Raw genomic sequence first — 22,490 nt, 5'->3', positions numbered from 1 at the left:
TCTGTCTTCTTATAAGAACAGAGAGTAGAAAAGTTAAATAAAATTTTATAGTAATTGTAATTACAATATTTTCATTCATGAATAATATACGAACATTTATCATCCATGTGAATTTAAAGTGAGCTTATATTCAATGTTAAATGCTAATATTTACCATACTGGGCTGGACCCCACTACTACAAGAAAAAATTGCCTTATATTAGCTGCAGTCTAGACTTGGGATTTCATTTACCCTCACCTCAAAAGACAGAAAAAGAAAAAGCTACCACTAAGGACCTATTATTCTGACCTCATTTGTTCCTACATTTGATGTCATCTGTCACTCAGAACACTCGCTAGGCTCAGTCTGAGTTGGTAATGACTTAAGGAGGGTTCAGTGAGGAGCCCTTATGTAATCACTGTCCATTCTACCACAGAGCCAGTGAGGAGGAGCAGGCTTTGATAGTCCAGTGTGACTTTTGTCTCTGGAGCCTCCCATTCTTAGTATTCATCTCTAGGCTTCCTCTCCTGTATTCAGAAGGCATGGTTTGCTCTTTTTTTAGCACCTGCTGTAGATGTATAGGGTGAATACTGGGAACCTTGAGAGCCAGAAAATGGTGAGTGTGCAGTGACACCTTGAGATTGGAGGGGTGAAGCTGCTTGAAACAGGCTGCATTGCCTATAGTGGGACCTAGCAGTTGTGGACTGGAAACTCTGATGGCATTTCTCCAGCCTGCAGGCATAAGTCCTTCTTTGGGGCAGGTCAGTCCTTATTGGCCAAATAGGGTCTCTGTCAGCATTGGAGACCCTGGTAATTCAGTCCTATCTCTGAAATGTGTCTTAAGCTTCTATAGACAGTCTTATCTGAGCACAGATGTGCCAACAGCCCAGCATCTTCCCAGATTATGGTGATTTATGACTACAATGATGATCAGAATCACGATCCCAGGTATTGTTTTTTGAAGGAAAGGAGCTGTTTTCTTTAGGGGACTCAGTTTTTCCTTCCTCTTAAGCTTATTTTTCTTTGTCTTGAACATCAGAAGAAAAAAATATACTTTCAGGAGCTTAGAAGGAATTTCATCCAGTTCTGTTGTGTGGGCAGACTTCAGATCTGACATAGCTCCTTAGAAGCCATTTGATATCTAGAAGCCTTATTTTCTCATCCTTATAATTGGGGTTTTTACAGGACTCAGTTGGATGATGGCTACATGGTGGCTATTGAGACAGGTAGATGTTGTGGCTTCACAGCTCACAAACAAACTTGAATTTACTTTGTATATACTGGTTAACCATTATCTGATGCCAACATTAATGTTCTTTCAGAAAGTTTATAATCTTGTCATCATGGGCACTCATGTCAATCATATGCTTAAATATAAAATATAGAACTTCCTTGTCTGACCTCCATATTCCAATTCTCTGATGATTGCTGGTACTGCTAATAATCGTATGTCCTTCCTTGACTACCATGTACCATATACTCTTAATAAAGAAGTTTTGTACTGCATGCCTTTATAAAGCATGCCCATCTGTGTTTTTAAAACTTAGGGCTTTGTGGTCCTTTATATCCCTCTAGAGCAGCCTGCTTTATAAATGATAAACTTTGATTAAACTTACTAAATTTTCAGTATCAGCCTACATTTTGATAAATTGGGGGTTCTAGATGGTGTTTGTTCTTGGTGTATGCTAAACCCGGATCCCTGGATTCTGGAATTGGAGTCCCAAGATCACATTTTAAAATATGTAATATATAGTATTGTATTATATATACATATATCACAATTCCTGCTTTCTTTAATAATTGTTACATTCCAAGTCTGATGATGATAATAAATTTTGCATTAGTCTTGTGTGCTGGTGGAGGTGTTTTGGATTTGGGAGGAGACAGTTTATTTTGAGTTCTAGCCAAGCTGATTGTTAGTTGTGGGGCTTTGATCACAGGTGGAAACAGATAGTATAAGCCTTCCCATTGGTTCCAAGGTCAAATTGCCAAATAAGGAGTTTTTATTTCATATATTTCAACAATAGAGTCTATGCTCTGGAAAAATCTGAAGATACATATTCCCCAACATCTGGGATCCCAAATTCCATTGTTTGCTATCTAATAGCTGCAAAGGGAATGGACTTTGACCAGCATCGAGTGGGAAAGATTGATCTAGTTTTGGACAGTTTGTGGTTAAAAGTACATGTTGTCACTTGGGGCATTGCTTCTCCTGCTATTTGGGCCTGAGGAGAAATTTTAGAAAGAAACTATATCCCACACCTCTAGCATAAAAAGTGTGGGATCAGGCTCTATACCTCCTTTAGGTCAGGGGAGTCATAGCTCTCAACTCTGGAATGCGGCTACCCTGAATTGAGACACACTTGAGGCTTTAAATATAGTGACTTTTAGGATGTAATTCCAAATGTATATATTTCATTAGTAATATTACATTGGTCACATAATGATAATACTCTGGATACATTTGCTTATATTGTCTTAACAATTTTATTTTTTTAAATTTTTTAATGTGAACATTAGAAAATTTTAATTTATCCTTTTGCCGTGTCTGTTGTTTTAATTAGACATTACTGACTTAGGTGGTTGCTTCCCAGTATAAACTGTCTATCACAAGCTTGGAGAACAAAAATTTTAAGTAAAATTTTACCTTGTCATTATGTTTTTATCTATAAATAATAAATAAGCATAAATAACGCATAAATTGATATTACCCCATATATAGGATTAACTGTAAATGTCCTGATGGCTGGGCAACTACCCCTTCTGTGAGAAAAATTTACTGTAAAATAGGTGCAGCCTGAGGTTCTGGGCTTCAATTTCCAGACATAAAATAAAAAGACAGGAACTTGTCATTTTGGCCTCATTTATTGCTGAAATGGAATCATCTGTGACTCATAAAGAAGGCTCATTGGGCTCAGATTTGGGGCAGGCTCTGAAGCCCTCTCCAGTCAAAAGTACTTGATGAGAATGGTCCAAACCCATGCACAGCCAGTGAGGAGAGGGCAGGGTTCTGCAATCTAGCAAGGTTATTTTCTTCAGAGCATGCCATTGTTGTGATGGGGCTCCAGACTTTTCTCTTGTGCTCAGGAGTCAGAGGTTGTTATGTTGAGAAGGTTCTGAAGATCCTTTGAGAGCAGGCCTGGATCCTCAAAGCCATGAAATGGTGAGTGTGCAGTGGCATCTTGAGCCTAGCATCACCCTATGCTTCCTCCTTGTTTGTGAGGATTTTTAACTTCAGAGAAATGAGGAAAAAAATTGCATTTTTCCAATAGTACTGAGGGTAGAACATACTTGTTTTACTGGTGAGCTATATCATCAACATTTTTATTTCATTTCAAGACAGAATCTTGCTGATTTACGGAGACTAGAGTCAAAAGTTTTGATCCTCTAGACTCAGCCTCCCAAGCAGCTGGCATTACATGTTTGTGATACCACCCCTGATAGATATTGCATTATTGACTTTCATATTATTACAGGTCGCCTCAAGATGAGGTCTAGACTTGCAAATGTGTATTAGTGTCTTCATTTTTGTGTTTACAAGAGAAAGGCCACAGAGAGAAGGAATATCCACCAAGTCTTGACTGCATCCTGCACAGATGAGATAAACTGGGTTTAAATGGGCTGGCTGCCACATGAAGTTAAGAAGGTGGTTGCAAAAAAATCACACAACACGAAAGTAGTATCCATGAAGCAGGGGAAGATGGCTCTTTGACTTTATGAGTCAACCTTCCATGCTGGAAAGAGAGTGCACCCACATGTGGTTTATTTTATAATGGGGATATCAAAGGCAGGTATAGGGTTCAAGGATGGAGTCTTGGTTCCTGATGTCTTGTAGTGAGCAGATTGACATTTTGGCAGCTCATACCCATCTCAGGTGCTGTGTGGGATCTTAGGCAGAGTTGGAGTGGGAGGTTCACCTGCATCATGCAGTCAATCCCTGACAGGGTATTCACAGTGCCATACCTATCCCCTCAGGAGGCTGCAATGTGCAACACAAGCCAAACACAGCCCGTAGATGGTTTGTGACAACCAAGTACTGATTCACCTGCCAATTATTCAATATTAAAAGTTTCCTCAGATATATAAATAATTGTTTGAGAGGAACATGAACAATGATACCGAGGAGGGGAGATTAGGTATTTCAAATGTGAGGAAGAAGAGTTTGAGAAATCAATGCTGAGTTACCTAGTTATGAAAAATATAGTCCCCGAGATTTAATTGTACGATCATGGAAGATATAAGAATGTATTTAATGCAATGGCTATGTTTTTAAAAAGATTTTGGCTAAGACTTAGTCAAAATTCATAACTAACACAACCCATCCACATTCCCCAGAACACCATTGCACTTTCACCTTGTGCTTATTCTGCCACTCAATAACACATCAACTGTGATTCCTCAATATGCGCTTTTGTTAAAGATAAATGTCATTGCATGGATAGTGGAAGGAGACCCCCATCGTTGTACAAAACACATGTATGAACATGTGAGAAAAAAAAAAAGAATAGCATTACCTTAGATTAGGTAGAGAGAAATGATGGGAAGGGAGAGAAGGGGTTGGGGGGATAGGAAGGATAGTAGAATGAAACAGACATTATTATTACTGTGTGTATATATATGACTGCATGACCAATATGATTCTGCGACCTCTACACTCAGAAAAATGAGAAATTACATCCCATCTGATTTAAATGTATGATATGTCAAAGTCATTGTACTGTCATGTGTAACTAATTAAAACAAATTAAAAAAATAATTAAAAAAAATAAAAAACAGAGAAATGTCAGTGTCAGTAGTACTCTGGGGATCAACAAGGCAGAACTCCTTGCCTAGCTTGTGACAGAAACCAGCAAAGAAATGGTAAAAATCGGACCATCTTTGTCTCTGAGTCTTTGCCCCCCAACAACAATAATTAAATATGTCATTCTTAGATAAATTGATGGATTAAGAAACTTGGGACTTTTGGGCCAAATAAGTGAAACACTGAAATTATAAATGTGCTGAAATATTATGAATCACTTGCCTCCTATAACCCTAAAGTTGTATTTCATTATTTACATGAGAGCAGTTTTCTAAGTAGTCTACTAAAGACACCCCAATTTTTTTTATTGAGTAACAATTCAAAGAGAATTAACATATTATTAATGAATTTAAAGTAAAAGAGACATGATTTTTTTTTGTTTGTTTGTTTTCAATATGGTCAAATCAGATCAAGGAGCATAGTTTACTAATTTACTTTTATTATTTTTGTTTCTTTGTTATTTAAATTTATTTTGTAAAACAGTATGTTTAACAATAATTCTAAGAAGAAAAATTAGTGATGTAGGTAAGCGATTTAACATATCCATGAGAAAATGTTATATATTCACAATGGAGTACTATTCAGGCATAAACCAAAGTAAAAATCCTCTAAGTTTTAGCAAAACAGGAAAGTGTGTGATGTAATGCTAAGGAAAAAAAAGACAGATGCACAAATAATAGTAGCTCATATATTATCTTTTATATATGAAAACTAAAATAAATTTTAATTAATAAGTCTGAAAAACATACTAGGATGTTAGGGGTTAAAGAGGGGTGGTTGGATATTATCAATGTATGCGATGCAAATATGAAAATATTACACTAGCTGTCATTAATATGTACAATCAGAATGTGTTAAGAGCTGGGGCTACAGAATGTGTTAATAAAATCCAACATCTCCTATTTGAATCTATAGTCAGAACATCTACAATTGTACTTTCTTTGGAATTTCTCATATGATGCAAACTATTATAATCCTAAAACAACCACATTTCTGTTTCTATACATTCAACTTTTTTTTAATCATAATCCACCCCATAGAGTATGCAATGTATTTATGTGTCTAGATCATTCCACTGACATAAGGTCCTCCTGCTTTATCTATGTTAAAACAAATGAAAAATATCATTTTATTACCACGACTTGAATCCAGTGTTGCTTTACTATTGAAATATATTCCCAACTTTTTTAATTTTTATTTTTCACTTTTATGACAACACCTTGATAAATTGCTTAAGGCTGGCCTTGTAGTTTTGCCACGACTGCCATCTACAACATTTTTCTTTACAAAGTTCAGTGAGAGGTGTGGTGTTACATAACTGTATGCCCATGGACTCAGGAGCTTGAGACAGGAGGATTACAATTTTAATTTGAGTAAATAGAGTACCATCCAATAGTTTTAATTAGAAAGAAAGAACAAAGAGAAGCTGCCATGGCTTATGCACAAAGCTTTTTGAATGGGCACTTTTTTATGATGGTGTTATCTGTAGACATCTGACTTTAGCTACTTGGCCTTTTAAAGTGAACTTGCACCTCTTCCTCTACAGGGATCTTTTCAGCCCTCAGTCTTGAACTATAGCTGCTTTATTGACCGCCTCAAATTTTGAGGCTTCCAGCTTCTTGAACTGATCTGTTACCAGTTTCCCGGTTTTACCAGTCTGCAGGCAACAATTTTGGGACTATTCATCTCATCATCATGAGAATCAATCTCTTAAATTCCCTTTATTGTACATATACATTTGTATGTTTAAATGATTCTGTTTTTCTAAAGGATCATGAGTTATGCAAATATGTACTGAGGAAAATATCTGGGTCATATGTTATTTCTAGTTTTAGAGAAATTCCCATAGTGTCTTTTATGATGTTTGTACCAGTTTATATTCCTGCAAGAGTGTCCATGAATTTCCTTTTCTGCACATTCTCTGCAGTATGTGGGTTTCCTACAATCATTTTGATAATACCCGTTGTAATCATGTACTATTGTGATATGTCCTGAAATTATAAAACTTCTGAAAGAAAATGGGAAAAAATCCTTTGACATTGGTGTTGGCAGGGGTTTTGGATAGGACATCCAATCAATGTACAAAAAAAAATAAATAAATAAAAAACAAGTGAGAATATATAAAGCAAAAATATTTTCATATAACAAAGGAATCAGTGAAATATAAAAATAGACAATGGATTGCAGAAAATATCTGCTAAGCATATATCTCATAAAATGTTTAATATCCAAGTATATGGGAATTTCAGTGGTTTATGTAGTTTGAAGAACTTTAGAATGATTTGTTTTTGTATTTGTGAAGTTACTTATTAGGATTATAATCATGATTGTGTTTAATATGGTTTTGTAAATGGAGATAACTGACATATTCATGGTATGGGAGCTTCTTATTAATAACCATAGATTGGTTACTTTACCATTTATTTACATTCTTAATATAAATATGGTATGTTCTTTATTTTTTCTGAAATTTGCATATGTTGTTATACTGGTTTTTGTCAGATTCATATTTTTCTGTCTTTTATTTCTTGGTTCTATATAAATAGTATTGTGTTTTGCATTTTAAATGCAAGTTTAAATCCAAACTCATTACTGATCCTATAGAAACACAACTGACATGAATATTAATCTTTATTCTACACATTTGGTATAATCATGGTCCAGCTTTTTTTTTTTTTTTTACTATTTTTTGGTATTCTACATACATGATTAAGTCATCAGTGAAAAAAAAGTTTGGCTTTTATTTCTCATTAACTGCCTCTTTCTCCTTTTTTCTTTTCTTGTGTACTTTTCTGTAACTGTTGATATGAGCTATGACTTTATTTGTAACTAGTTAATGTGATGAATTTTATTGATAGTTGAATTTTGAATCAGCCTTCCTTTTGTGAAATATTTTCCATTTTGTTCTAGTGTAAAATTGTGGAAATTCAATGAACAACACAAGCCTAGAATACTTTTGCTAGAAAATACCATAGTTCTTTTTAAAATAAGAAGACTAAAAGTTTGGTACATATAAAAAAGTAAATCTAAAGATACTCCTGGTGGCCCAATGTAAAATAATTTGAAATAATAATAATATAAATAATAATAATGTAAATAATAATGTAAAATAATTTAAAATGATAATAATGTAAATCATCATAATAATGTAATAATGTAATGATAATTAAATAATAATGTAGAATAATGATAGCATTGTTTTACTACCACCCCAAAAAGCAAATATCATTGAGCTAGTATTTATCTAAAATGAGAAAATATATAATGAAAGTAGAAAAAAAGCAAAGTGGGGACAAATCCTCCTCATGAAAAAATTCTAAATATTGAGATCATACAAAGTAGAAAGTAATGAGTAGGTTAACAAAATAATAGCTAGTCTAACAATATTCATTGATGAATAAAAACTTGTGGGTTAACCAAATGAGAAAATTACATTGACCAACTTATATGAATCATTTTATACATTTATTAATACAGTTTTCTCTTAATTTCTTTGAAAAACCTGTGATTATTTAGGGAAAAATTGAAATGATGTATTATGGGATTTAAAATGTGTGAATACAAAACTTAATTGTTGTACAAAGAAGTAAAGAACATAACCAGTGAGGTAAAGTTTTTATATATTTAAATTACTAAGTTTAAACAATGTTATCTCTGTAACTTGTAAAATATTAAGGTGCACACATTCATTGACTCTTGATTTTAGTTCTTGTACTTTATGAGTCTTGTTGAGAAAGTTGTTAAGTTGACATCATGGAGAGTTGGTCCTAATTTTCTTCTAGCAAGTGCAGGATCTCTTGTCTAATGCCTAAGTCCATGATCCACATTGAGTTGGGTTTTGTGCAGGATGAGATAGGGGTTTAGTTTTATTTTGCTACATATGGATTTCCAGTTTGCCCAGCACCATATTTTTTGAAGAGGCTATCTTTTCTCCAGTGTATGTCCATGGCACCTTTGTCTAGCATGGGATAATTGTATTTCTGTGGGTTTGTCTCTGTGTCTTCTATTCCATACCATTGGCCTTCGTGCCTGTTTTGGTGCCAATACCATACTTTTTTTCTTACTATAGTTGTGTAATATAATTGAACATCTAGTCTCCTGCTTCCCTTTTCTTGCTGAGGTTTGCTTTAGTTATTTTTGTCCTCTTATTTTTCCAAATGAAAGTCATGATGGCTTTTTTTTTTTTTTAAATTTCTGTGAAGAACATCATCAGAACCTTAATAGGAATTGTGTTAATCTGTATAGCATTTTTGGTAGTATGTGCATTTTGGCAATATTAATTCCACCTACCCTAAAACACGAGAAATCTTGTCACCTCATGTATTTCTAAGTATATTTTTAATTTCAAGCCTGGTTGCTACTATCCATTGGTCATTTAAGAGCATTAATCTCCAGGATATATAAGAACTCAAAAAAATTAACACCAAAAAGTTAAAGAACCCAATTAATAAATGAACTAAGGAGCATAGCAGTCACTTTGTGTAAGAAGAACAAATGTATGAAACAATTTTCAACATCTCTAGGAATTAGGGAAATGCAAATTAAAATTACATTGAGATTTCATCTCACTGAATTCAGAATGGCAATTATCAATAATACAAACAAAAATAAATGTATATGAGGATTTCAGGAAAATGGTACATTAATACATTAATGATGGGACTACAAATTGGTGCAACCAATATAGAAAGCAGTATGGAGATTCCTCAGAAAACTTGGAATGCAACAGCCATTGACCTTGTTATCTCCTTCCTTGTTTTATACCTGCTAGATTTAAAATCTGCATACTACACTGATGCAGTCCTGTTAATGTTTATAACAGCTTAACTCACAATATATAAACTGTGGAACTAATGTAGGTGCCCTTCCACAGATGAGTGGATATAGAAAATGTAAAATGTATACATAATGGAATATTATTCAGCCTAAAAGAAGAATGAAATGATGACATTTGTTGGTAAATGGATGGAGCTGGAGAATATCATGCTAAGTGAAGCAAGTCAGTCCCAAAAAACTAAAGGTCAAATGTTTTCTCTGATTTGCAGATGCTCACTTGCAATAGAGTAGGGCTGCTAGGGAAGAATAGAGGGATATTGGATTTCACAGAGGGAGCAAAGTGTGGGTTTGGAAGGACAAAATGAATAGGACATTATTACCCTATGTACATATACATCATTTACAACCAGAAAAAGGAGAAGTTATACTCCATTTATGTATATCATGTCAAAATGCACTATATTATCATGTATAACTTATGAGAACGTATTTTTATAAAGTGCATATAACTTAGTCTCCAGGAAATAAAGTAGCCTTTATATTATAATTGATTTTTAATTTCAATCCATTATGGTCTGATAGAATGCAATATAAACTTTTTTTTTTTTTTTTTTTTTTTGTATTTGCTAAGAGTTTTTTTGTGTCCTAAGATAAGGAATATTTTAGAGAAGAATCCATGTGTGGCTGAGAAGACAGTGTATTTATTTCATGACGGATGAAATATTCTATATGTGTTTTATGAGTATATGTTAAAAACTTGTATTTTTTTATAGAACCTCTTTTTAAAAAATTTTTTTTGTAGTTGTACACAATAACTTTTATTTATTTTTATGTGGTGCTGAGGATCGAACCCAGGGCCTTGCACATGCGAGGCAAGCTCTCTACCGCTGAGCCATAACCCCAGCACAAAAATTGAAATTTTTTAAAAAAATCTTTTATTGACTTTATTTATTTTAAATACATGACAGCAGTGTAATGTATTGCAATTCTTATTACACATATAGAGTACAATTTTTCAAATCTCTGTATATGATGTATGTTCACCAAATTTATGCTTTTATAAATGTACCTTGTAGGTTTTTTTGCATTACAATTCTTAATACACATATATACCCCAAATTTTCATATCTCTGTTTCTATAGAAAGTATGTTGACACCCAATTTAAATCTTTATACATGTTCTTTTTTTTAATTCCCCTTCTCCCTCCCACCCCTATTCCCTATCTAGAGGTAATCTTCCTCCTTTGTTCTCCCTCCGAACCCCATTTTGAGTCACCCTCCTTATATCAGAGAAGACATTCGGCATTTTTTTTGGGATTGGCTACCTTCACTTAACATAATCTTCTCTAATGCCATCCATTTCTGCAAATGCCATGATCTTATTTTTTAGTGCTGATTCCATTGTTTATAAATAACACATTTTTTTTTATCCATTCATCCACTGAAGGACATCTAGGTTAGCTCCACAGTTTAGCTATTGTGAATTGTGCTGCCTAAACATTGATGTGGTTGTGTCCCTGTAATATGCTGTTTTTAGGTCCTTTGGGTATGGTCCGGGAAGAGGAAATAATAGCTGGGTCAAATGGTGGTTCCATTCCCAGTTTTCCAAGGAATCTCCATAGTGCTTTCTAAATTGGCTGCACCAATTTGCAGTCCCACCAGCAGTGTATGAGTGTACCTTTTCCCTGAATCCTCACCAGCACTTCTTGTTGTTTGTCTTCATAATGGCTGCCATTCTGACTGGAGTGAGATGGTATCTTAGAGTAGTTTTAATTTGCATTTCTCTGATTGCTAGCGATGATGAGCATTTTTTTGTATATTTGTTTATTGATTGTATATCCTCTTCTGAGAAGTGTCAGTTCAGCTCCTTGGCCCATTTATTGATTGGATTATTTGGTTCTTATTTTTTTGGTGCTTATCTTGTTCAGCTCTTTATATACTCTAGAGATTAGAGCTCTATCTGATATGTGAGGGGTAAAAATTTGTTCCCAGGATGTAAGTTCCCTATTCATCTCACATATTATTTCTTTTGCTGAGAAAAAACTTTGTAGTTTGAATCCATCCCATGTGTTGATTCTTGGTTTTAATTCTTGTGCTATAGGCGTCTTATTAAGGAAGTTGCAGCCTAGCCCCATGTGCTGGAGATTAAGGCCTACTTTTTCTTCTGTTAGATGCAGAGTCTCTGGTTTAATCCCTAGATCCTTGATCCATTTTGAGTTAACTTTTATGCATGGTGAGAGATAGGGATTCAATTTCATTTTGTTGCATATGGATTTCCAGTTTTCCCAGCACCATTTGTTGAAGATGCTATCCTTTCTCCAGTGCATAGTTTTGGCACCTTTGTCTAATATAAGGTAGTTGTAATTTTGTGGGTTAGGCTCTGTGTCCTCTATTCTGTACCACTGGTCTACTAGCTTGTTTTGGTGCCAGTACCATGCTGTTTTTTAACTGTTGTTCTGTGGTATAGTTTAACGTCTGGTATAGCGATACCACCTGTTTCACTCTTCCTGCTTAAAATTGCTTTAGCTATTCTGCGTCTTTTATTTTTCCAGATGAATTTCATGATTGCTTTTTCTATTTCTATGAGGAATGCCATTGGGATTTTGATCGGAATTGCATTGAACCTCTATGGTGCTTTTGGTAGTACAGTCATTTTAATAATATTAATTCTGCCTATCCATGAGCAAGGTAGATCTTTCCATCTTCTAAGGTCTTTTTCTATTTCTCTCTTTAGGGTTCTATAGTTTTCATTGTAAAGATCTTTCACCTCTTTTTGTTAGGTTGATTCCCAAGTATTTTATTTATTTACTTATTTATTTTTGAGGATATTGTGAATGGGGTAGTTTTCCTCATTTCCTTTTCAGAGTATTTGTCACTGATATACAGAAATACCTTTGATTTATGGGTGTTGATATTATATCCTGCCACTTGCTGAATTAATTTACTAGTTCTAGAAGTTTCTTGGTAGAGTTTTTTGGGTTTTCTAGTTAAAGAATCATGTCACCAGCAAATAGTGCTAGTTTAAGTTCTTCTTTTCCTAATTGCTCTGGCCAGTGTTTCAAGAACTATGTTGAATAGAAGTGGTGAGAAAGGGCATCCCTGTCTTGTTTATGACTTCTTTATTTGGTTTTTATTTGGAGGGTCTATCCAGTGATGAGAGGTGTGTTAAACTCACCTAGTATTATTGTGTTGTAGTTTATTTGATTCTTGAAATTGAGAAGGATTTGTTTGATGTATATTGATGTTCCATTGTTTGGGGCATATATATTCATGATTACTATGTCTTCATGATCTATATATAATTCCCTTAAGAAGTGTGAAATGTCCTTCTTTGTGAATGATGTGTTTTGTTTCCATCCTTTTACCTTCCATCTGTGCATGTCTTTGCCAATGAGCTAACTCTCTTGGAGATAGCATATTGTTGTTCTTGTTTTTTAATCCCATCTGCTAGGCTATCTTTTGATCACTGAGTTTAGGCTATTTACATTCAGTAATATTGTTGAGAAATGATTTTTTCCCCCGTCATTTTGATTTATTTTTTATTGGAATATTTTTCCCTTTGATTTACTATTCTAGTGTAGTTCCTTCCTTTCCTGGTTTTCAGCTTTATTCTTCATTTCTTGTTCATGAAATATTTTATTTATTGTGTAGTGCAGACTTTCTTGTTGTATATTCTTTTAACTTTTGTTTATCATGGAAAGTTTTTAATTTATCATCAAACTGAAACATAATTTGTTGGATATAGTATTCGTGGTTTGCATCCACTTTCTTTCAGATCTTGGCACATATTATTCCTACACCTCAGAGCATTGAGGTGTATGTGAATCAGGTGAGATCTGAATTGGTTTTCCTCTGAGTGTCCCCTATTGTTTTTCTCTGGAACCCTTCAAAATTATGTCCTTGTTCTGTATATTAGGCATTTTTATAATAATGTGGGTCTGTTGTAATTTTGTGTACTTAGAATTTTGTAAATAAACAAAATTTTATTATATTTGATTTCCCATTATATTCTTTAGGTTGAGGAACTTTTCTGATATTATTTCTTTGAAAAGTTTGTAAGTTCCTTTGGTTTGTATATTTGCATCTTTGTGTATCATGATAAATTTTAAATTTGGTCTTTTCATGTTTTCCCTTATTTCTTGGAAGTTCTGTTCATGGTCTACTAATATCTTTTCTCCATGGTCAACTTTATTTTTATAGAGTATATATTTGTGTCAATTGCCTGAAACTGTTGCAAGTGGTCTAGTCTTTTGGTGATACTTTCTATTGAATTTATAATTTGGTTTATTGATTTCTGTATTTTCAGGATTTCTGCTTGATTTTTTTTCAGAATTTCTTTCTATGGAAGCGTTCTTTTACTTCTTGTTCTTTTTTTTCTTTCTTTCTTTCTGATTTTTACTCGTTACATTGTGTTTTACCTCGCAGATCAGGTCACCTATGTACATTTTAAACTCATTCTCTGACATTACTTCCCCTGAGGTTTCAATGGCTTCTGTTATTGAATTACCTTGGTGTATTTCTGGCAATTTGTTCCCTTGCTTTTCCGTGTTGTTTATGTGTCTACTCATCTAACATGGCTCTGAAGCAGTAGAGTTTCTCCTCTGTAGACTTATAATATCCCTGAATGTTTCTAGTTACTCACCTTTTAGGAGAAGACAAATTACTACAACAATCAATGCAAAGAATATTCAGACTTAAACAAATAGTTTCTCCTGTGATAGCTGAAGTGTTGTGACAGTAAATAGAAATTGTATGCTCAGTAATTTTCTACATTAAAAACAATACGTTTGCAAAAGGGTTTAGAATTTGGTGGATAGGGAGAGAACCAAAGAGATGAAGGATGTGATGATTACAAGGGAGAAGGAGAAAATATAGAAGTAAAAATTCAATGGATGATTGAAAGAGAACAATAAGTATTGGCTGTTAGCAAAAAAAAGATATTAAGAGAATCAAGGAAAATTGATAAGTGGGAGATATATATATATATATTATATATATCATACTAAAAATTTTAAAAATTAGGGCTGGGGATGTGGCTCAAGCGGTAGCGTGCTCTCTTGGCATGCATGCAGCCTGGGTTCGATCCTCAGCACCACATACAAACAATGATGTTGTGTCCTCCGAAAAAACTAAAAAATAAATATTAAAATTCTCTCTCTCTCTCTCTCTCTCTCTCTCTCTCTGTCTCCCTCCCTCCCTCCCTCTCTCAAAAAAATTTTAAAAATTAGAAATAAAAAGTAATAAAATAAAAATATAAAACAAAACTAATATATACTAACCAAACATGCAAGTCTTTAAAAAAAAAACTGATCAATTAAAAATAACTCACATAAAAAATGCTAGATACCTTGGGCTGGGGCTGTAGCTCAGCATCAGAGTGCTTTCCTTGCATATGTGGGTCACTGGGTTCGATCTTCAGCACCACATAAAAATAAACAAAATAAAGGCATGCTGTTCATCTACAAATACAAAAAAATTAAAGAAATCATAGATATCTTACAAAAGTAAATATATATATAAAATTTTAAAAATGCTAGATATGAGAATAGAATACATAAATATGTATGAATTCCCATGGACTATTAGGGTCCAAAATAGAAACATACACAGACACACAGATCTTGATGAAAAGTATAAGAACTATTTCCATTGGAACTAAAAGATTATCAGCTTCCTTTCTCAGCAATTTTTGGTGAGGTGGTCTGGCATGATGCTTATTCAACACAAAGCAAGGGATTGTTAGAGTGAGAGAGGTTATCCCATAGATAGAACTCCTGGAGGCAGGGTTTAGGCTTAGGTATGCTCAAGGTTCTTATTGAATGCCAGTTGGTCTGGAGAATTTAAATCAATGCAACTTTAGGGCAGTATATATACACAGTGGAATATTATTCACCCATTAAAAAGTTTCACATTATGACATTTTCTGATGAATGTATGGAACTGTCTAAATCATGTTAAGTGAAATAAGCCAGTCCCCCAAAATCAAAGGCCAAATGTTATTGTGCTAACACACAATACAAAGACAGGGAGAAAAGAATAGGAGTTCATTGGTTTAGACAAAGGGGAATAAAGGGAAGGGTGGATGAGAATAGAGAAGACAATAGAATGAATGAGATATAACTTCCCTGTTCATATATGAATATATGATCAGTTAAATTCCACATCATGTTCAACCACTGGAATGGTATTCTAATTAGAATAAGTTATAATCCTTGTGTGTATAATGTCAGAATATAATCTATCATGTATAACTAAAAAGAAAAAATGATTAAAAAATATAGTCTATTTTAGTTCTTTAAAACATATTTTCAAACAGATCTCCTATATTCTTTCTTCTATTTTCACACTTTCATCTAAATTATGTCATGAATTTATGACCTGCAATATTGAAAACAATTTTTTGACAAGTAAATATCCCAAACTCTTGGTATCCTTGATTTCCACTGGGGATGTTTTGGAGTCACAAGATATTGCTGAAGAAGAGAACCATACTTTGTATACTGTAGGGATTCTGGTTCTGGAAGTGTACAAGGTAATGTTCCTCTGGCGAGCAAATTCCCAGGGGGTTACAGGAACACTGTTTTCCACACTTGGAATATTCTGCAGTTTCTTCTTGGAACTGTTAAGATAACTAATACAAATGCAGTGCCTAGCTGCTGCTATGGTAATGTTCTTCATGAGGAAGCTCTGTGCCAGAGTCTTATCAGCCTTGAACTTAATCTCAGACCCTCAGCTACTGGGTATAAAGGAACTCTTGTTAGGCAACCACATATTTTACTGCTCCTAAACCTGTCCACATAATGGTAACTTTATACAATGGACTTTCTTGAGAGCTTCTCAAAGCTCCTAACATTGCACATTGCAACTTAGCAACATTATGCAGCTTATTCCTCAGTTACATACTAAGTCTGTAACTTGCCTAGTAATACAATGAACAATATGTACTAATGATGCCAATGACCTAAAGTAACCTACTGATATAAATAAAGCTAGCTGGCTCACGTGAACACCTCTTGGTTTGACTCTGCACCTTGCTACTGTCTCCTTTTCCTTTCCTTGCATTTTATATTCTATTCAGATGCCACCATTCATAAGTATAAACTGTAAATAAAATCCACATCCATGCTCCTAGTAACTTAGTAAGTCCTAAAAGAGCAGAAAGATTAGAAGATCTCAATTCTCTGCAATGCTAAAGAACATCTATTGGAACACTCTATTAGAGGTTACTGAGTATGGATATGGGAGACATACAATTATAAAATTGCATAAAACTAGTGTATTTTTTTCAATTTGTGTAATTGGGTTCCTCATATCACAGAAGTGATGATATGTCCTTCTATGTTAATTGGCATTTTATATTAGTCTGCTCTATTATAGCTGATTTAACTTTTTCTGATTTAGATGTTCTCTGCCAGACTTTTCCCTATAACAGTCGTTGGTTTGTCTTGATAAATAAGAATCTTGGCATGATCTCCCTAAATTATCTTTAAAAAACCCTATTTGATACAGAAACTGTGTTTTTTCTTCATATTTTTGTTTTCCCTTGCTTTGAAGAATGGAGGTTGTCACTTTTGTTTACCATAGGTGTTGGTTCTGAAGCAGACCACAGTCCTACAGGATTTTATTTTATTGTATCTTCTGTTCACACATGTACACCTCATAAGCTCCTTGCATGTTCAGTAAGAGAAACAACACTCATATTTTTCTAAGTGTACAAAATTATAAACTATAGCTCATAACAACTCATGAATAAGGGAGAAATCAAAGAATATACAAGATTCATAAATTGTAGTGCCTACTTTATTGTCATTTATTATCCTTAAATGTGTCTATCTAAATAGTGTCTTTAAAAGAAAAAAAAAGTCACAACCTGAAAATGATTACAAATTTTCAAAAAATATATCTATTATTTTTACATGAAAATTTGTCGTTTTACTATATAGTATATTGATATTTAATGTATGTGAACATAAAATAAGAATAATTTCAGTTTAACTGTAATGCTCAGTAAATTCTTTTAAAATTCACTGTTTCCTATGAATTAATGTTCCTTTTCTTCTGAATTACAGATCAGAAAACCTTGGGTGGGCTGGGGATGTGGATCAAGTGGTAACATGCTCGCCTGGCATGCGCGGGGCGCTGGGTTCAATCCTCAGCACCTCTTAAAAATAAAATAAAGATGTGTATTCACCGAAAAATGAAAAATAAATATTAAAAAATTCTCTCTTCTGTATCTCTCTCTTTAAAAAAAAAGAAAACCTTGGGTATTATTCAAGGTTTACAATTTACTGAAAATGTTTTATGAAGAAATACAGAAACCATTATTGTTGTCACATCATTTTGTGTTTTACAGAATAAAATGTGAAAATCTCTTTGAATGATATGTATACATTTGAATGATCTAAGTGGATTCTTCTTGTTGTTTGCTATTTTAATGATTTACATAAATCCAATTAAATATTTGAACTCAAGTATCAATGAATGTTTCCTTAGTGATCTCCCTTATTGTAATTCAGAAGTTTCTCTTGTCTCAGTGTTATTGTAATTATTATTCAACTTGACACTTATTCATAAATCCAAGCCCCATGACTGAACCATTGAATCAAAGTCTGCATTTTAGTAAACTTTGATTTATCATTCTACAATTAAAAATTGAGAATTGCCCTTGATCACCATAATTTCTTCTTCGGAGGATCATACAATTTAAAACATAAAAAGCAATTAAATGTATACTCTTTTGTTGATGCTTTAATTTTATATTATATTTCATCAAAGAAAATTATATAGACTCTTGGCTTTAATCTGCTCTCTTTCCACTGAGTTAGCTAATAGACTATGACAGTTGTTTAAAAATGTGTTATTGAATAATTAAAATCACTTCCCTGCATGCAATCCATTTGTATTAAATCTCATTTCAACTTCAGTCAAATTAAAACCTGTGTGACTGATCATTTGCTCAATGTGCTATTTATTTGCCTGTTTCCATTTCAGATTCGGTTAACATTTAGTGATGTGGCCATTTATTTCTCTGAGGAGGAATGGAAGTGCCTTGAGCCTGCTCAGCATAATTTATACAGAGAGGTGATGTTAGAGAACTACAGAAACCTGGTCTTCCTGGGTAAGCCTATCTTCATACTTTCCAATTAATTATCAACATTTAATTTCCTTCCTTCACAGAATATATCTTGGGAGTTTCTGGTCTGCATGAATGGATTCAGTTTGTTGCTTTCAAAAAAAAAAAAAAAATGATTGGGCATGTTTTGATACAAAAAATAAAATGTTAATTATATTTCCCTGAGTCTTTATTCTTTTTCCTTTCTTGGTGTGATATATATTCTCCATATTAGATAAGTGGTACTTTAGAGTAATTCAGTGATGTAAAATATTGTGGCCCTCACATAGTCAAAGACACAGTTGAGAATCCCAACATCAAGGAGGAAGTTAAATGTTTATTGAGAATTTATCCAGCAGAAAACATAAAATATTCAGAATTTTAGGTTTGTTTCTCTTGTTATCATGGAATGTCTCCCCTTGTTTATCATGCTTTCAAATTCTTTAAAGCCTCTCCCTTTTCCTTTGAGTACTTTCAAATTAACAACAAAAACACTCTCCTTTGCTTATTATTATAGTTTTCATGGTCTAACAGGTTTTTCCAGTATTTGTTGGTTTCTAAGAAATGTATGTACATTTCTAGAGATCTCTAAGTCAAAACTTTGAAATTTATTAATATTCATAAAGTAGTTTCTTTGATATTTTTTATGTTTATTGGTCAAAGCTCTTAGTGAATACTTCTAATGCTATTCCTGTAATATTTTCTGCCATATAATGAATGTGAACATTCACAGTGCTGCTGTTTTGGGGTCAATAGTCATAGGCATCATTATATAAAATGGTTTTTAAAATAATATATCCTTGGATATTTGCAATTGTATGGGATAAAATTTCTTTCTTTTTTTAAATTATTTATGTCATTTTATAGAGTAAGATTCATGTTGTAGAGTATGTTTCCTTACATCGATTAAATGGCAACTTCCTTGACTTTACAAGTTAGGATGATATAAGTTGAAATTAATATATGCATGATATTTGTTTCTGTTGTCAAAAATTGCCTGTGCTTTTACTTGCTTGTATAAATATTACAACTGTTTATGACTTTTATATTTCATCTAGATTGGTTTTTTGTCCTGCCAATGTACATATCCATGGAAATTTTTTATATGTAAATGTAATAGATTGAATACAGGGATGGTTTAATAATGAACTATGTTTGCATTTATATTGGAAGAATGGTTCTCACAGTGTTGTTGAAAGTAGCCTTGAATTTGTAATCATCCTGCCTCAGAATTGCTAAAACCTAGATTACATGCAAGTATCATCTATACATTGATGAATTTCTACTTATTTATAGAATAAAGACCATAGCTCTTTAAATGTAGCTTTTAAAAAATTTGCAATGTTTTCTTTGAAATTTTAATGTGATTGATCAAAACCATAAAATATCCAGGTTTGGTGGAACACACCTGTAATCCCAGTGGCTTGGAAGACTGAGGCAGAAGGATCACAAGTTCAAAGCCAGCCTCAGAGAGGTGCTAAGCATCTCAGTGAGACACTGTCTCTAAAGAAAATAAAAAATAAGTCTGGGGATGTAGCTCAGTGGTCATTTGCCCCTGAGTTCTCCTCTTTCCCCCCACCAAAAAAATGAATAAAATGCCATCTTCAGGATTTCAAGTGTACCTTCCAGTAATCTTATTTCAAATCATTATGTAATATATCTAAAAAAGTTTGTACCTGAAAAGGCAAAAAAAAAAAAAAAAAAAAAAAATCTACTACCATGGAAACATGGGCTTATGTTTGTCTCCTCCAAAATAATTATCATCCTCAATTCTTTTATGATCATTTTTTTTAGTTTTGATATCTTATAATCAGAATGCTGTACTATGTATCTCTTTGTTTGTGACTGATTTAACATAATGTACTTTAGATTTATCCTTATTATATATTTTGCAAAATTTCTTCCTTCTTGACATGGAAAAAATTTTCTAGTTTCAGTGTTCCAAATTGCCTTATCCAATCATTTCAAAGGATATTGGTTTGGAATGTACATGATGGACTTGTTGAATAATATTGTAACAAATATTGGTGTGCAAATATTTCTTATTTTGCAATATACGTGAGGGATTATTACCATATACACATACACTTTTTTTTTTGTAGAGGAAGTAAAGTTTTTTTTAGGAGCTCACAGTATCAGAGATCTCAGTCCATAGACATCCAGCTCCATTCCTTGGGGCTCATAGTGAGGTAGAGTATCATTGTGGAGTGAAATAGCTCTTATGATGATGAAAGAACAAAAAGACTCCACTCTCCAGATAAAAAATATACACCTCAAATTCACACCCCCAGGGATCCATCTCCTTCAGACACACCCTACAGCCTTCAATTAATCGCATCAGGGATTAATGCATTGATTGGGTTAAGACTCTTAAAACCCAATCATTTCTTTTCTAAACATTTTCTAAGCATCTTTTAAACATTCTATTATGAACTTCTGGTGGACACTGACTATCAAAACCATAGCAGTTCCCACAAGGATGTAGGCTTGTACATGAAGAATCATTTTGCTATATTTATAAGTGATTTCTTTCACAGAATATTTTGCATTCTTTTTCTGTCAAGGAAGAAATTATTTTGAGGTATTTTATTATTTTTTATATATAATCTTTTTTTAACTTGTTTTAGTTATACATGATAGTAGAATGCATTTATGCACTTTGATACATTTTACATAAATGAGTTATAATTTCTTATTTTTCTGATTGTACATGTTGTAGGAGCACATTGCTCATGCAGTCATATAGGAACATGACATAATAATGTCTGTTTCACTCTACTATCCTTACTATCCCTATATCCCCTCTCCTTCCCACCACTCCCCTCTACCTAATCTAAAGTAACTCTATTCTTCCCTAACACACCCTTTCCCCTTATTGTGAATTAGCATCTGCATATCAGAGAAAATGTTTGGACTTTGTTTTTGTTATATTGGCTTATTTCATTTAGCATAATATTCTCCAACTCCATCCATTTACTAGCAAATGCCATAATTTTATTCTTCTTTAAAGCTAAGTAATATTCCATCAAATATCACATTTTCTTTATCCATTCATCTATTAAAGGACACCTAAGTTGGTTCCATAGCTTAGTTAATGTAAATTGAGCTGCTGTAAACATTGACATGGCCACGTCACTGTAGTATGCTGATTTTAAAGTTTTTTGGTTTTTTTTAGTGTGTGTGTGTGTGTGTATAGAAACCTAGAAGTGGGATAGCTGGGTCAAATACTGGTTCCACTCCAAGTTTTCTGAGGAATATCCATATTGCTTTTCATAACAGTTGCACCAATTTGCAATCCCACCAGCAATGTATGAATGTACATTTTCCCCCATATCCTCTTCAACATTTATTGTTATCTTTATTCTTGATGATTGTCATTCTGACTGGAGTGGGTTGAAATATTAGTTTTCATTTGCATTTCTCTAATTGCTAGAGATATTGATTTTTTTTCATATATTTGTTGATTGATTATACTTCTTGTGTGAAATGTTGGTTAAGTTTTTTAGTCCATTTATTAATTGGGCTGTTTTATCTATCTATCTATCTATTTATGTGTTCATTTTTTTTGAAATCTTTATAAATCCTAGAGATTAATTACCTGAGGTGCATGTGTAAATATTTTCTTCCAATCTGAATGCTCTGTCTTCACATTATTGTTTCTTTGGCTGAGAAAGATTTTTGTTCAGTACAATACCATTTATTGATTTTTGATATTACTTCTTTATGCTTTAGGAGTCTTGTTAAAAAAAGTCAGATCCTAGGCCAACATGGTGAAGATTTGGGCCTTCATTTTCTTCTAGTAGGCAATGGGTCTCTTTCTT

General features: G+C 33.3%; 1 protein-coding gene across 2 annotated transcripts in view; it reads left to right on the top strand.

The window, feature by feature from the left end:
- Positions 1–22,490, top strand: part of LOC139702881 (zinc finger protein 107-like) — a 70,392-nt gene that overhangs the window by 20,433 nt on the left and 27,469 nt on the right. For both annotated transcript variants that reach the window (XM_071605410.1, XM_071605409.1), the window contains exon 2: positions 18,549–18,675. In XM_071605410.1, the coding sequence (XP_071461511.1) occupies positions 18,549–18,675 (127 nt within the window). The remainder of the gene's footprint in view (positions 1–18,548; positions 18,676–22,490) is intronic.

This window comes from Marmota flaviventris, chromosome 19, assembly GCF_047511675.1.
Source record: "Marmota flaviventris isolate mMarFla1 chromosome 19, mMarFla1.hap1, whole genome shotgun sequence".
NCBI lineage: Eukaryota > Metazoa > Chordata > Mammalia > Rodentia > Sciuridae > Marmota > Marmota flaviventris.
The sequence above is the reverse complement of the archived record's forward strand: the minus strand, read 5'-3'. Positions and strand labels throughout refer to the sequence as shown.